A 17,693-nucleotide genomic window follows, 5' to 3' on the forward strand; every position below is an offset into this window, starting at 1 on the left:
AGTCTAAGACAGAGATCTTCAAACTTGGCAACTTGAAGACTTATGGACTTCATCTAAACTAAAACTAAAATGAAACCAGCATGGCTAAACAAGGACCTCGCAGACAACGTAAAAGAAAAAAAAGCCAAATACAACAAATGGAAAGAAGGACTCATAACCAAGATGGAATATCAGCAAACAGCCAGAACCTGCAAGCAAAACATAAGAACAGCAAAAGCTCAACACGAACAGCACCTCGCAACGAAAATTAACGACAACCAAAAATGCTTCTTCCACCACATAAACAACAAGAAAAAAATCAAGGAAACAGTCACCATACTAAAAAACAAAGATGGTAACGAAATCACCGACAACAGAGACAAAGCACAGCTGCTCAATACCTACTTTACATCAGTCTTCACACATAAAGGAACCACCAACCAACCAACCTACAACCTAACTGCAAATAACAGCCCTGGAACCGAATTCAACACAGACAAAGCTACCGTTAGGGACTACTTGAGGGAGCTTAATGAGTACAAATCACCAGGACCTGACAGACTCCACCCCAGAGTCCTAAAAGAACTGGCAGACACCATAGTAGAAACTCTTCTCCTCATCTACCAAAAATCTTGGGCCACTGGAGACCTACCAGAAGACTGGAAACGAGCGGACGTAGTTCCCATCCATAAAAAGGGGAAAAAGACGGATCCAAGCAACTACAGACCTATTAGCCTGACTTCAATACCTGGAAAAATACTGGAGAAAATAATAAAAAAACCAGCTTTGCCACTACCTGGAAACAAACAAGATAATATCCAACAGCCAACACGGGTTTGTCAGAAACAAATAATGTCAAACCAATCTCATATCCTTTTTCAACGCCATAACCAAATCAGTAGACCAGCGCAACACGGTGGACCTCATATACTTAGACTTCAGCAAAGCTTTCGACAAAGTCGACCACTATCTCCTAATCAACAAATTAGAAAAAAGCGGAGTAAATTACAACACATGAAGATGGATCAATAGCTGGCTGAACAACCGCACCCAACAAGTTGTCCTCAGCGGTTCCAAATCCACATGGAAGAACGTAGGCAGTGGGGTACTACAGGGTTCAGTCCTGGGCCCTGTGCTCTTCAACATTTTTATCAACGACTTGAATGAGGGAATAGAAGGGCAACTGATCAAATTCGCAGACGACACCAAGCTCTTGGGGGTAGCCAATACCCTAGAAGACAGGCTCAAATTACAGAAAGACCTAGACAGACTAACACAGTGGGCCCACACCAACAAAATGATGTTTAACATCGACAAGAGCAAAGTCCTTCACCTAGGCAGAAAAAACCCTGGACACACATACAACCTGTATGCGACTGTGAAAGAGATCTGAGTCTTGGTGGATAATCGACTAAACATGAGCCAACAATGTGCAATAGCAGCCAAAAAAGCCAATACAATCCTAAGCTGCATCAACAGGGGAATACACTCCAAGACCAGGGAAGTCTTAATACCACTCTACTACGCCCTGGTCCGACCACACCTGGAGTACTGTATACAGTTCTGGTCACCACAGTTCAAAAGAGACATTGAAACTCTGGAGAAGGTGCAAAAAAGAGCAACCAAGATGATTAAGGGATTGGAAACCAAGACTTACGAAGAGAGACTGAGGGAACTGGGCATGGATAGCCTAGAGAAAAGGAGGGCCAAAGCGGACATGACAGCAGTCTACAAGTATACGAGGGGATGTCAAAGAGAGGAGGGGATCACTATTCTTCAGGGCACCAGAGGGCCGGACGAGGAACAACGGCTGGAAGCTGACCAAGGAGAGATTCAACATGGAGATAAGGAGGAACTTCCTGACGGTCAGAGCGATCAACCAATGGAACAACCTACCAGCAGACGTTGTGAACTCCAACACTCTGGACATTTTTAAGAGAAGATTGAACTGCCACTTGACTGGTGTACTATAGGGTTCCTGCTTGGACAGGGGGTTGAACTTGATGGCTTTCATGGTCCCTTTCAACTCTAACAATAAATAAATAAATAAATAAATAAATCTCCCAGAGTTTTCCAGCCAGCCATATGCATATAGAATAGAATATAAATTTTATTGGCCAAGTGAGATTAGACACACAAGGAATTTGTCATTGGTGCATATGATCTCTATGCTGGCTGGAGAATTCTGGGAGTAAAAATCCACAAGTCTTCAAGTTGCCAAGTTTGGGGACCCCTGGTCTAAGGTAAGAAGAGGCTTGCGGGGGGGGGGGGATGGAGCAACTCTAGAATTTGGAAAGCATGTGATGGGTGCATGGGCATAACCACTTATGAAACACCTGTTGCCTAGAAGGAGCACTAATGGTTAAGATGTTCTCCTCCATCCGAGAGAGGACTTTGTAGATTCTTGGAGACCCCTAGAACTCATGAAGATGCTAGAATTGTCGCTTTGACTTGTAGCAGGTCAACATCCTAAATGTCTGTTGAGAGTCTCAATCATTCAGGACATGGTTTCTCAAAAGTGCTTTTATTTTTTTTAAATTAATAGAGTTGAAAGGGACAGTTAGGTCATCGAGTCCAACCCCCTGCCTGAGCAGGAAACCCTACAGCACCCCAGCCAAATGGAAGTCCAATCTCCTCTTGAAGGTGTCCAGAGTTGGGGAGTTCACCACCTCCCCTGGCAGGCAGTTCCATTGGTTGATCGCTCTGACCGTCAGGAAGTTCTTCCTTATTTCCAGGTTGAATCTCTCCTTGGTCAGCTTCCAACCATTGTTCCTCGTCCGGCCCTCTGGTGCCCTGGGGAATAAAGAGACCCCCTCCTCACCGTGGCAACCCCTCAAGTATCTGTAAACTGCTATCATGTCCCCTCTAGACCTTCTTTTTTCTAGGCTGTCCATGCCCAGTTCTCTCAATCTCTCTTCGTAAGTCTTGGTTTCGAGTCCCCTAATCATTTTGGTTGCTCTTTTTTGCACCTTCTCCAGAGTTTCGATGTCTTTTTTGTAGTGAGGTGACCAAAATTGGATGCAGTACTCCAGGTGGGGTCTGACCAGGGCATAGTAGAGTGGTATTAGTACTTCCCTGGTCTTGGAGCGTATTCCTCTGTTGATGCAGCTTAGGATTGAGTTGGCTTTTTTGGCTGCTGCTGCACATTGCTGACTCATGTTTAGTTGATTGTCCACCAAGACTCCAAGATCTCTTTCGCAGTCACTACTGCTGAGTGGGGTATCTCCCAGGCTGTATGTATGTCTAGGGTTCTTTTTGCCGAGGTGGAGGACTCTGCATTTGTTGGTGTTGAACCTCATTTTGTTGGTATGGGCCCACTGTGATAGTCTGTCTAGGTCTTCTTGTACTCTGAGCCTGTCCTCAAGGGTGTTGGCTACCCCCGCCAGCTTGGTGTCATCTGCAAATTTTATTAGTTCCCCTTTTATTCCCTCGTCCAGGTCGTTGATGAAGATGTTAAAGAGTACAGGACCCAGGACAGAGCCCTGTGGTACTCCACTGTCTACTTTTTTCCATGTGGATTTGGTGCCGTTGAGGACAACTCATTGGGTGCGGTTGGTCAGCCAACTGTTTATCCATCTACATGTGTAGTAATCTACTCCATTTTTTTCTAGTTTGTGGATTAGGAGATTGTGGTCGACTTTATCGAAAGCCTTACTGAAGTCCAAGTATATGAGGTCCACTGAGTTGCGTTGGTCAACTGACTTGGTTATGGTGTTGAAAAATGATATGAGATTGGTTTGGCATGATTTGTTTCTGATGAATCCGTGCTGGCTATTGGATATGATCTTGTTTGTTTCTAGGAAGTGGGTAAGTTGTTTTTTGATTATTTTCTCCAGTATTTTTCCAGGTATAGAGGTCAGACTGATTGGTCTGTAGTTACCTGGGTCGGTCTTTTTTCAAAAGGCAACTGGATTATTTTTGGTACATTCCTTGAAAACATTTTGCTTCTCATCCAAGAAATGTCTTCAGTTCCAAAGAACTGAACTGAAGAAGCTTCTTGATTGAGAAGTATAATATTTTCAAGGGAAAAAAACCCCAAGAAAGTGCAGTTGCCGTTTGAGAAAGCACCTTTGGATCAACATCCTAGGTAATATTAAATCTAAAAAAACCTATTCAGTTGAGTAGAGATTCTAGTAGGCCCAGGAGCAACACCCGATGAGCATTGGTGCACTTGAGAACTATGTTGTCCACTCTGTGCAACCAGAGGAGTATCTGTTGCTCTTGGCACATTAATATGTTGACTAATGAAAAGAAGCACCTGGGAAAACAAGGTAGCAGGGCTTCCAGTATTTGATGGGCTCCTACAAAGATGAGAAGAGTCAAACAATTTTTCAAAGCATCAAAAGCCAAGACAAGAAACAACGGATGGAAGCTAACCAAGGAGAGAAGCAGCTTAGAATTTAGGAGAAAATTCCTAACCATTAGAGCAATCAATCAGAGCAATTGCCTTCAGAAGCTGGGGGTGCTCCATCACTGGACAGCCATTTGTCTGAAATGATATACAGTCTGCTGCTTGAGCAGGGGGTTGAACTAGAAGGCCTCCAAGGTCCTTTCCAACTTAGTAAAGACCACACCTGGATTACCGCATCCAGTTTTGGTCCCCACTGTATAAAAAAAAAGATGCTGAGGCTGTAGAAGAGTGCAGAGAAGAGCAACCAGGATGATGAGGGGACCGGAGGCTCAAACATACAATGAACGGTTGCAGGAACTGAGCATGGCTAGTCTAGTGGAGAGAATGACCAGGGGAGACATGAGAGCAGTCTTCCAATATTTGAGGGGCTGCCACAGAGAGGAGGGGGTCAAGCTATTCTCCAAGGCACCTGAAGGCCAGACAAGGAATAATGGATGGAAACTGATCAAGGGGAGATTCAACCTTGAAATAAGGTGGAATTTTCTAATACTAAGAACAATCGACCGATGGAACGGAAGTTGCCTTTAGATGTTGTGGGAGCTTCTGTGAGAGCTTTCGTGGCGCAGTGGTTAGAGTGCTGTACTGCACACTACTTCAGCTAACTGCTAGCTGTAGATCAGCAGTTCAAATCTCACCACTGGCTCAAGGTTGACTCAGCCTTCCATCCTTCTGAGGTCGGTAAAATAAGGACCCAGATTGTTGAGGGCAATGTGCTTATTCTCTGTAAACTGCTTAGAGAGGTCTTGAAAAGCAGTAAGAAGCAGTATACAATACTTGGGTTTTAGCGGTAGTTTTTTTTAATGTATTAGATTTGTCTTGTACGCTTTGTTTCTATATTTATTCTGTAAGCCTCCCCGAGTTTTCGGAGAAGGGCGGCATACAAATCTAATTATTTATTATTATTATTATTATTATTATTAATAATAATAATAATAATAATAATAGTCTAAATGCTAAATGCTAATGCTATTGCTTCATCACTGGAAGCTTTCAAGAAGAGACTGGACTGCCATCTGTCAGAAATGGTGTTAGGTCTCCTGCTTGGGTGGGGTGGTTAGACTAGAAGACCTACAAGGTCCCTTCCAAGCTCTGTCAATCTGTTAAACTTTATTCTTCTATGCTATAACACATTGTTAAAGGGGGTGACTCCTTCCCTATTGACCATGCTCGACTGGATACTACAGCATCTAAAAGATGTATAGGTCCTGGCCATATTTCACCAATCTCAGACAGTGTGGTCTGTGTTGACAGGGGTTAATTGCAGCAGAGGACAGGATTTTATCACCCATGCAAGGAATATGCATCCCTTATCCTTATAAATTGCCTATGCCATTTTTTCTTTCTTCCCTTATTCAGCGACTGTCTTCAGAACCTCTGGAAGAAAAAATACTGGGCCCTTTAACCTACCTCAGTGACATTGGCTGCGGAATCTCAGCATCGGCTTGTTTCATCACCATCTTCTTATACTTTTTCAACAGGTAACCACAGAATCCTTTCCGGATCAGAGAAGGATCTTCCCAAGCACAGTGATAATACAAATCTGGATGAATGGATGGATGGATGGATGGATGGATAGATAGATTGATAGATAGATAGATAGATAGATAGATAGATAGATAGATAGATAGATAGATAGATAGAGACACAAAGAAACAAAGATATGTCAGTTTCTGGCTTTAATCTTACTGAGATGGGCAACCATCTAATTGTTTAAATAATTTAAAGTAATTTAATTTAGTAAAGGAAAACAAATGAAAAAACAGTTTGTCCTCAAATTACAACAGTTAATTTAGCAACCATTTGATGTTACAACAGCACTGAGAAAAGTGACTCAGGACCATTTTTCAGACTCAGGGTGGTTTCAGCATTCCCATGGTCACATGACTTACATTCAAATGCTTGGCAGCTGACTCACATTTATGACGGTTGCAGTGTCCTGGGGTCATCTGATACCCTTTGGCGACCTTCTGACAAGCCAAGTCAATGAGGAAACCAGATTCACTTAATAACTGTGTTACTAATATGACAACTGGGGCGATCCACTTAACAACTGTGGCAAGACAAGTGTTGTGGCCTGTTGGCTGCCGATCTCTCTAACAATGGAAGAGGAGCTGTGGGAGTCAAGGGTCGGCATCAAGGCAACTTGGGAGCTCCGAGGGGGAAGAAGGAATGGAGGGGAGAGAGAGACAGAGGTGGAACCTGGGCCATTCATTAGCCCTCAGATGGAGAGTCAACAGCCCCCAGGTCTGGAGGTGGCTGGTGAGGAAGAGGAGGAATGGCTGGGTCCAGTGCCTGATGCATGGATGCACAGAAGGCAGAGGAGAGGAGAGCAGTGGGAATCTATGGACCGGTCCTTTGGATGGAAGAGCCACCATTACTAATGAAGCCCCCACCCTACTATTCCTCTTCCTGATAGATGGACATGAAACCTGCGGCTCAATTGTGGTTGTATGTTGGGGACTACCTGTAGTATTTCTCTCCTTTCTGGACTCTACCAGCTCCAGCTGATCTTCTTTCCCTTTCTCCTTGTAGGAAACTCTATCACGATTCCACCACAAAGATCCACATCAATCTTCTGGGTGCCCTTTTCTTTCTCAACGTGTCATTCCTGATAGGCAAGACTTCGGTTGAACATCCCTGGTGGTGCAGCATCATGGCTGCCTTCCTCCACTACTCCTTGCTCTGCAGTTTGACCTGGATGGCCATTGAGGGCTTCCATCTCTACCTGCTGGTGATCAAAGTCTACAACTCCTACATAAGCCGTTACTTGCTTAAGCTGTGTGCTGCAGGGTGGGGTAAGGATTAGTACACTGCCTGTATTGGAAAAACACATCGTTGTGAAGTCACCCTCTGAATTTCTTTGTCTCTTGCGCGCTTTCCAAAACAAGAAATGCAGCTTGTGCATCTGGTTGAAAAATTATTTGCACTGAGCTTCTCCAGTGGGAGAAAGAAGTCATATCTGAATAGTAGAAAAGAGACAATAATAGGGACAATACTTCAACTTCTATCTATCTATCTATCTATCTATCTATCTATCTATCTATCTATCTATCTATCTATCTATCTATATTCTCTCTCTCTCTCCTATCATCTTTCCTATCTTCCAGGAACACAACAAAGCAGTGTCCATAGCACACCCTCTTACAGTTTTCACATAACACATACCGTATAGCAGTGATGGCGAACCTATGGCACGGATGCCGCAGGTGGCACACAAAGTCATATCTGCTGGCACACGAGCTGTTGCCTACCTCAGCTCCAATATGCATGTGTGTGCTTGTCAGCTGATTTTTACCTCACACAAAGGCTCTGGGAGGGCATTTTTGGCTTCCAGAGAGCCTCCGGGGGGATGGAGGGAGGGCATTATTACCCTCCTCTGGCTCCACGGAAGCCATTGGAGCCTAGGGAGGGCAAAATATGAGCCCACTGGGCCCACCAGAAGTTGGGAAACAGGCCATTTCTGGCCTCCAGAGATCCTCCAGGGGGCGGAGAAGCTGTTTTCACCTTCCCAAGACATTGAGTTATGGGTGTGGGCACCTGTGTGCACACAATAACGCACGCCCACGCTTTTTTGGCACCTGAGGAAAAAAGTTCGCCATCACTGCCCTATAGGGCAGGTATAGAGCATATTGGGTACTGCCTCCCAAGGACATCTGTCCGTCCATTACCCTGGGGGGGGATTATTGACCCCCCTCGGAGAGGGTCCGCAACTTGGGTGTCCTCCTTGATCCACAGCTGACTTTAGAACACCATCTTTCGGCTGTAGCGAGGGGGGCGTTTGCCCAGGTCCGCCTGGTGCACCAGTTGCAGCCCTATTTGGACAGGGAGTCTTTGCTCACGGTCACTCATGCCCTCATCACCTTGAAGTTCGACTACTGCAATGCTCTCTACATGGGGCTACCTTTGAAGAGTGTTCGGAAACTTCAAATTGTCCAAAATGCACCCGGCCCCCTGGAACCAGCTCCCTCTGGAGATTTGCACTGCCCCCACCCTCCTTCCCTTCTGAAAGAACTAAAAAACTCATCTTTGTCACCAGGCCTGGGGTCATTAGATCTCCCACCTGACCAACAAATGATTTTAGTACGATGTGTTGAATAAATGTTAATGGAAGTTTTTAAAGTTAGGTTTTTTTAAGGATTGTTTTTATGTATATTAGTTGGATTTTATTAGTCTCCTTAAATATGCTGTGAGCCACCCCAAGTCCTCAGAGAGGGACGTTATACAAATCCAATTAATTAAATAAATAAATATTGTAGTGCATTGTAGGAGTTGTGACCCTCTGTGAGCTCTATGCAACGAAATTTTACTTTAACATACCAATTAGTGTACATTCAAAGTGGCAATAAAGTTATTGTTCTGTTCTGTTCTATTCTATTCTAGCAACTAATCTAGTCTTGCTGCAAATTCAGAGTTCTTGTTCTCTAAAGCAGCCAATCAGTTGAAGTCTATTAAAGTCTTAAAGTTCCCAAGTTTGGAAAATTTCTGTTGTAAAATTCAAGTAGTCCTTGACTTGCAATAGTTCATTTAGTGACCTTTCAAAGTTACAACAGCATTGAAAAAATTAGGACGATTTTTCACACTTTTTCAACCATTGTAGCATCCTGAGGTCATGTGATCAAAGTTCAGATGCTCGGCAACTATTGCTATAATTGAGCCCAAAATTTATATTGTTAAGGGAGACATTTGTGGAGCGAGTGTTGTCTCATTTTCTGGCTTTTCCTGCCACCGTTGTTAAGGGAATCATTGCAGTTCTTAAGTTAATAACCTGGTTTTTCTCTGGCTTCCCCACTGACGTTGATTCCCAGAAGGTCGCACAAAGGGAATCATGTGATCTGAGAATAAGGCAAACATTATGAGTCAGTTGCCATATATTTGAATATACATCTCGTGACCATGGAGATGCTGCAGGGATTGCAAATGTGAAAAATCATCAACAATCTTTTTTTCCCCAGTGACGTTTGAATGATCACTAAGTGAACTGTTGAAACTCGAGGACGACCTGTATATGCTTGCTACACTCTTATTTTGGAGTCCATTGCTGTGTCTTCTCTCACTCTGCAGGGTTCCCTGCAATCGTGATCCTGGCCAGCTTCCTGAGCATGCAGAACGTTTATGGTCAGCATCACATCAGGATCGGCACTCAATACAAGAACGCTTCCATGTGAGTAGCAGGGAAGTGGCTGCCTCAGATATATAGTTCTCACTCCTATACATTATACAGAAAGGCCTTCACCTACAAGATTCATTTAGTGACCACTTGAAGTTACAACAGCATTGAAAAAAGTGGGAATAGAATAGAATTAGAACACAACAGAAGACAATACAATACATACAATATTGGAATGAAGGGTAAGATAGAGTGGAATAGAATAGAATAGGATAGAATAGAATAGGATAGAATAGGGAATAGAAGAATAGAATACAATAGAATTCTGAACACTTTGCTGATGACACAAAGCTAGGTGTGATTGCTAATACTTAACAAGATAGAGATAGGGTTCAAAAAGATCTAGACAAGCTTGAACAATGGGCTGAAACTAACAGTATGGTATTTAACAGAGAGAAATGCAAGATCCTACATGTGGGCAAAAATAATGAAACATATAGAATGGGAAGAATATGTCTGAGCAGCAGCACAGGTGAGAGGGACCTGGGTGTATTGGTGGATCACAGACTAAACATGAGTCAACAGTGTGAAGCAGCTGCAAAAAAAGGTAAACACAATCCTGGGATGCATCAAGAGGAGCATAGAATCTCGCTCACGTGAAGTAATTATTCCTCTCTACAGTACTTTGGTACGACCACACTTGGAATACCGTGTTCAGTTCTGGGGGCCCCAATTTAAAAAGGACATTGATAAACTAGAGCAAGTTCAAAGGAGAGTTATAAGGATGGTGAGTGGTCTGGAAACCATGTCCTACGAGGAACGGTTAAAAGATCTAGGGATGTTTAGTCTGCAAAGGAGAAGGCTGAGAGGAGACTTGATAGCTATCTACAAATATCTGAAGGGCTGCCACAGAGCAGAGGAATCAGTATTGTTCTCATTAGCACATGGAAGAACTAGAAACAATGGAATGAAACTGCTGGGGAGTAGATTTAGATTAGATATCAGAAAAAAACTTTCTAACAGTAAGGGCAATAAACCGGTGGAGCAGTTTGCCACAGGGAGGTGGTGGGCTCACCATCACTGGAGGTCTTCAAACAGAGACTGGACCGTCATCTTTCTGGGATGGTTTAGTGAGCCAGGGTGGCGCAGCAGGGAGAGTGCAGTACTGCAGGCCACTGAAGCTGACTGTAGATCTGTAGGTCAGCGGTTCAGATCTCATCCCCACCTCAAGGTTGACTCAGCCTTCCATCCTTCCGAGGTGGGTCAAATGAGGACCCGGATTGTGGGGGCAATTGGCTGGCTCTGTTAAAAAGTGCTACTGCTAACATGTTGTAGGTCGCCCTGAGTCTAAGGAGAAGGGTGGCATTAAAAAAAAATCAATCAATCAAACAAACAAACAAACAATCCTGCATTTAGCATGGGGTTGGACCCGATGACCCTGGAGGTCCCTTCCAACTCTATGATTCTATGATGATTCTAGATTACAACAGAACAGAATAAACATCCTCTTGACATAGCCAAATCTCTGGCTTTTCCTTATGGAAGTTGAATCCAAAAGACCTTCCATATGATCTAGCAGAACACGCTTTACCTCGACATGTTCCTGCTACTATCCTGTAATGAACAGACAAATGGAAAAATAATTGTTGGTGATTTTTATAGCTTTTTTTGAAAGTTGAAAATTAGGTTGCATTCACACAGTGGCAGGCATGAAATCCAGCAGGTACTGACATGTGCTCAAGAACCAGTAGCGGAAATTTTGAATAGTTCGGAGAACTGTCAGACCTTGGAATGCTCATATCAAATGACTTGAGTGCCAAAGTCCACTGCAACAACATGGCCAAAGAGGCTTCAAGAGTTAACCTAATCCTATGTAGCTTCTTCTCCAGTAATATCACACTACTAACTAAAGCATACAAAATATTTGCCAGACCAATCCTCCAATACAGTTCCTCTGTCTGGAACCCGCACCACATTTCGGACATAAATACATTAGAACAATGTTTCCCAACCTTGGCAACTTGAAGATATCTGGACTTCAACTCCCAGAATTTCCCAGCCAGCGCTGGCTGGGGAATTCTGGGAATTGAAGTCCAAATATCTTCAAGTTGCCAAGGTTGGGAAACACTGCATTAGGAAGTGTCCAGAGATACTTTATGAGAAGAGTCCTTTACTCCTCCACTCGCAATATACCCTACACAACTAGACTTACAATTCTATGTTTAGAAAGCTTAGAACTATGTCATCTTAACCACGACCTAAGCATTGCCCGTAAAATCATCTGCTACAAAGTCCTTCCTTTTAATGATTACTTCAGCTTCAACCACAACAGCACACGAGCACACAACAGATACAAATTTAAACTGCTCTAAACTCGACTTCAGGAAATACGACTTTAGTAACTCAGTAGTTAATGCATGAAACTCACTACCAGACTCTGTAGTATCATCACCTAACTCCCAAAACTTTACCCTCAGCTATTCACTGTTGACATCCCTAAGAGGTCAGCAAGGGGAGTGCATAAGTGCACTAGAGTGCCTTCCGCCCCCTTCTGTAATGTTTCTCTCTTACTAGTATCATGTATATAAACATTGTTATATCTTTGTATACCACCAATAGGTACTTGACAAAACAAAGGAACAAATAAAAATAAATACCACCTCTGGCTGGCCCCAGAATGGGGAGGGAATGGGGATTTCGCAGTATCCTTCCCCTGCCATGCCCACCAAGCCGCACCATGCCCACCAAGCCATGCCACCAGAACCAATAGTAAAAAAAAATGAATTTCACCACTGCACGGTGAACTTAGCCAACTCATCTTAAAAATGTAGAAACCACATGTCAGAACATGCTAAACCTGGTTGGTGTTAGTCTTTGTTAGATTTGTTTTGTTTTGCTTTGTACATGTCTTAATGTGTGGCTCAAACGTGGCTTCTTTGAGCTCAGGTTAACGCAGGGAGCAGATTGAAGGTGTTGTGTGATGGGGGCTTCTCACAGATTGACACAAGACTTTCCTTGGTCTGTCTGGGAAACCTGAAGGAGCCTCTGATACCTGGGTTTTCTTCTCCTCCAGATGCTGGATCACCTCCCCAAGCTTGAGCCACGTCACCGTTGTTTATATTGGTGGCACCGTGTTTTTCAACATGGTTATCTTGGTGATGGTTGTGCAGAGGCTCAGACAGCTCAGAGCTCAGCCTCTTCATTGGCCTAAGGAACACACCTGCAAAGACGTGGGGACCATTCTGGGGATGACCTTCCTCCTGGGGACCACCTGGATGCTGGCCTTCATGTCCTTTGGGGTCTTCTTAGTCCCACAGATCTTCCTCTTTACCATCTTCAATTCGCTCCAAGGTTTGTAAGATTGCTGAAACCCAGGAATGGGACAACTTGCTATAGCCAACTCATAGCAGCTAACTCACCATGGCCAACTAGCCATGGCCAACTCACTGCAGCCATCTCATCATGGCCAACTAGCCATGGCCAACTTGCTGCAGCCAACTCAAGGACAACTCACTATGGGACAACTGGCTGCAGGACAATTTAAAATTTCTATTTAATTATTTAAAATAAATAAAAATATTTTTTGCCATTCACATTTCATTCTGTCCCTCTTTTTGCATCTTTTCTTTAATACAATTTCTTTGATATTAGTGTAGCTCTTGTCCAGCAGTGAGTGGTCCTGTGGTGAGATGGCTGGGGCGAATTGTCATAGACCCCCCCACTCCACCCAAGTGTATTCCAGTATGCAAATATTCTGCTTCCCCCCTCCCCCCCTCTTTTCATGTAGGAGCCATCATCTCTCTCTGGTATTGCTTTTTACGATGTCGTTCAGCATCCAAAGTGTCCTCCGGATTCTCTCAGTCATCTGCAGCATCACCTGGTTTGTGAAGACTCTGGACCAGCGAAGGACCCAGATTCCAAAAAAGACATCTGGGCACTGCATCCCCATAGCATGCACTGGGGACGTTCTTTTGCCTCCTAAGCTAGGCCTGGAAGGAAAGATGCTTTGTCTTCATGACAAGGACAGATCACTGTACTGCCGAGGTTTTCAAGCTTGACAACTTTAAGACTTGTGGACTTCAACTGGTCCCAGAGATTCTCCTCCCTACCATTAAGACCTGGCTTTTCCAGCAGGTCTGGAATTAGATTGACTGCTGTGTATGTATGCTTCTTTTTAATATATTGCTTTATTGTCTTATTGTATTTGATTGTATTTTAGTATTGTTGTATTTATCCCACTTGTTAGTCGCTATGAGTCCATTTCGGAATGAGTGGCATATAAATACAATTAATAAGAATAAGAATAAAAATAATAACAACAATAATAACAATAATAATAACAATAACAACTACTCTTAAAGTTGCCAAGTTTGATGAGCCCTGCTCTAAATGTAGACCTTGACTTAACCACCATTCATTTAGTGAGCTTTTCAAGTTGAACATGAGCATGGCAAATTCGGCTTCCTTTGAACAGATGGCCTCCTGTGAAGACAGTGTGACGAAGGCAGCGTGACATGGCTTCTCACGCCTGCTCTGGGCACAATCGGATCTTTGTGCCTCTCATTCCGATGCTCGCGACTCATGCTCACGTGCCAGCACATCAAGGGGCCAATAAGACAGCAAAACCAGCAGTGGAGGATGATATCTTTGCTTGCTGCTGGCACAAAATTGGCAGATCCCCATAAAACATTGTTTAGTGAATCAAAAACAGCTCAAATATTGGTACCGCTTTATGAAACCTTAGTGAGGTCCACATCTGGAATACTGCAATACTTACAAAGAAAGATGTGGAGATTTTGGGAAAAGTGCAGAGAAGAGCAACTAAGATGAATAAAGGCGTGGAGACTAAAACATATGAAGAACGGTCGCAGGAACTGGGTATGGTTAGTCTAGAGAAAACAAGGACTGGGGAGACATGATAACAGTATTCTAGTATTTGAGGGGTTGCCACAAAGAGGAGGGGGTCAACCTAAACTCCAAAGCGCTGAAGGGAGGAAAGAAGCAGTGGATGGAAACTAATCATGGAGACAACCAACCTAAGCTCACTGCCTAACCATGAGAACAATTAACCAGTGGAACGGTTTGCCTTCAGAAGTTGTGGATGCTCCATCATTGAATGTTTTTAAGAAGAGACTGGAGAGCCACTTCTCTCAAATGGTAGAGGGTCTTCTCTTTCAGCAGAGGTTGGACTAGAAAACCTCCAAGGTCCCATCCAGCTCTATTCTATTCTTTATAAAGAATAACATTATTTATTTTTATTATTCTTTCTTGATAGCTTGAACCAAGTGGGAGATTCCAGCTAAGAATTCATCCCCGAGGTTCTGGGAGGTACATGAAAACGATGATGCTGGGTTGACTCTGATTGACCCAGAGATTGTAGCAGATGCTTAACCAAACCTATGGAGCTAGACTGATGTGCTCATTATGGGGCACATGAGGAGTGTTAAGCACATTTGCTAAACTGGTGTCTTCCATCTTGGAAGACTGCAGAGATGTGGTGCACCCTTAAAAAGTCATGAAATATGAATATGCTTTCATTTGGTAAAAGGAAGGAAGGAAGGAAGGAAGGAAGGAAGGAAGGAAGGAAGGAAGGAAGGAAGGAAGGAAGGAAGGAAGGACAATAGCCATAACACTTAGACTTATATACCATATGCATCACAGTGCTTTACAGCCCTCTCTTTAAGCAGCCGGGGTGGCGCAGCAGGTGGAGTGCTATACTGCAGGCCACTGAAACTGACTGTAGATCTGTAGGTCAGGGGTTCAGATCTCATCACCAGCTCAATGTTGACTCAGCCTTCCATCCTTCCGAGGTGGGTAAAATGAGGACCTGGATTGTGGGGGCAATTTGCTGGCTCTGTTAAAAAGTGCTATTGCTAACATGTTGTAAGCCACCCTGAGTCTAAAGAGAAGGGCGGCATAAAAATCTAATCTAATCAAATCAATCAATCAATCAATCAACAAACAAACAAACAAACAAACAAGTGTCAACATCACCATGACTATCATTAACCAATCCATCAACAATACCAGTGGAAGAAATGATGGCAGCAGAAAAGTTATTTTAGGCAGCAATTAAATTCATACTTCTCCAAAATATCTCTTTGGATCCTGAAAACACTTAAAATTCTTCATCATAATACAGGTACAATCATTTACAAACTTCAGCTCAGCCCACACATTAAAATCAAATTAAAACAACTCACAGAATCATGAATGCCAGCAGATGTTGAGACACAGGGAAACACAAACTGACCATATTTTTCGGAATATAAGACACAACCTTTTCCCTCTTAAAAGAGGGTGGAAATGTCAGTGTGTCTTATACAATGAATACAGCCATTTTTGTTGTCCTGAAGCCCTGCCCCTGCTTCCCATTTTTGTGAAAAATGGGCCTGCTTTTCACAAAAATGGGGAAGGAGGCAAAGGTTCTGGGAAGCCTGTAGAGAGCTCCTGGGGGAAGACAAAAATCACCCATTTTTGTGAAAAAATGGGCAAAATATGACCTGTTTTGCGCAAAAATGGGTGCATTTTTGCCACCCTCCAGTTCCCAGGAGTTCTCTGCAGGCTTTCCAGAACCCCCCCCCCCCCAATTTTTGCGAAAAACAGGCAAAAAAACAGGCCAGGTTTTTTGTTTTTGTTTTTTTTTGCAAAAATTGCCCCAGGACTGCAGGATGAATTCTGGGAGTTGTAGTCCACTACTTTTAAAGCTGTCAAGTTTGAAGACCTCTGGCTTAGGGATTAGGGTTGCAAGGGTCTTCAAATTTGGCAAGTTTAAGACTTGTGGTCTTCAACTCCCATTCCTAAGCTAGCCTGATTGGAGGAGGAATTCTGGGAGTTGAAGTCCACAAGTCTTAAAGCTGTCAAGTTTGAAATTTGTAAAAAGTGTACATGGTTGTAAAAAGTATTCTGCTGCACTGGTATTTTATTAAATAATATTACTATACCATTTGGTTCAGAATACTTTGTTCCTTGTTTTCCACCTCTAAAATCTAGGCGCGTCCTATACTCCAGTGCGCCTTATACTCTGAAAAATATGGTAGTTAGGAAAATGAAAATATACAAAACAATAGATAAAATTTTAAAAAGCCACAACCTTTTTTAAGGTCAATCGCAGGTGAAAAGGATTCTGGCCCACCATTTTCCTATTGGATATATTGGTCAGGATTTTGTTCACCCATCCTTGAGGAGTCCAAAAACGATGAGAAGACTAATAGTAATAACAATGTAGCCTTAGTGAATAGTTCGACAGTGTTGAGGAAATTATTTGTTTAGCAGAGTGATGGCGTTCTGTGTCTAGTTGTCTTGGTGTGCAGTGTTCTATAGCAACATTTTGAGGGTAGGAGTTGAAACAATCTGTGTCCAGGATGCGAGGGGTCCGTAAATATTTTCACAGCCCTTTTTTTGACTTGTGCAGTATACAGGTCCTGAATACTAATACTGTTTAGTACTGATGCCTAATACTAAAGGTTTTATTCTATTTTATTTATTAAACCTATATGCCCCGCATCTCTCTCTGACAGCCCTTGGACCAAACGTGAGCCAAAATCAGGCTCGTGACTTTTGTGTCTGTTCCCAACCAGAGTCTTTGAGGCAGGGGTGAAATCCAGCAGGTTCCGAGTGGTTATGGAGAACCGGCTGTGGAAATTTTGTGTAGTTCGGAGAACCGGCAAATACCACCTCTGGCTGGCCCTAGAGTGGGGAGGGAATGGGGATTTTGCAGTATCCTTCCCCTGCCAAGCCCGCCAAGCCCCACCCACAAAATTGGTAGTAAAAAAAATTGGATTTCACCCCTGCATTGAGACCAAGCTAGCATGAACTCAGCTGTTGTATGATAAACAAGGGAGCAGATGCCCTTTCTTCTCCTTTTGCAATTGATATGCCAACCGTTTTCACAACATTTCTCTGATAAGCACAGTTATTTTTGTTTCCATTTCTCTTCAGGTTAACACAGAAAAACTGTTGCTATGCAAGGCTGACTTGTTATAAAACACTTTTTTCCCTGGAAATTTTTATAATGCTGCTTCTTCCTTCTTTATCGCAATTAAAGTAACTTCTGTTTTCTCTTGCTTCTGCTTTTTATGTTTGCTATGATGTTGAACAAAAGGTCGTTTCTCTTTGCCTACATTATTCTAACACCTGGACCTTTATTGTATTTATGATGGTATTACCTTTATTGTAAGACTTTTCTCAATAAAT

General features: G+C 43.1%; 1 protein-coding gene across 1 annotated transcript in view; it reads left to right on the top strand.

The window, feature by feature from the left end:
* ADGRG5 (adhesion G protein-coupled receptor G5) overlaps positions 1 to 13,819 on the top strand; it is a 67,564-nt gene extending 53,745 nt beyond the window's left edge. The window contains exons 10-14 of the mRNA XM_070760747.1: positions 5,747 to 5,868; positions 6,923 to 7,185; positions 9,452 to 9,551; positions 12,571 to 12,848; positions 13,285 to 13,819. Coding sequence (XP_070616848.1) covers positions 5,747 to 5,868; positions 6,923 to 7,185; positions 9,452 to 9,551; positions 12,571 to 12,848; positions 13,285 to 13,385 — 864 coding nt within the window. The 3' untranslated portion in view covers positions 13,386 to 13,819. The remainder of the gene's footprint in view (positions 1 to 5,746; positions 5,869 to 6,922; positions 7,186 to 9,451; positions 9,552 to 12,570; positions 12,849 to 13,284) is intronic.
* The last annotated feature ends 3,874 nt before the right edge of the window (positions 13,820 to 17,693 follow it).

Source organism: Erythrolamprus reginae, chromosome 9 (genome assembly GCF_031021105.1).
Source record: "Erythrolamprus reginae isolate rEryReg1 chromosome 9, rEryReg1.hap1, whole genome shotgun sequence".
Taxonomy (NCBI): domain Eukaryota; kingdom Metazoa; phylum Chordata; class Lepidosauria; order Squamata; family Dipsadidae; genus Erythrolamprus; species Erythrolamprus reginae.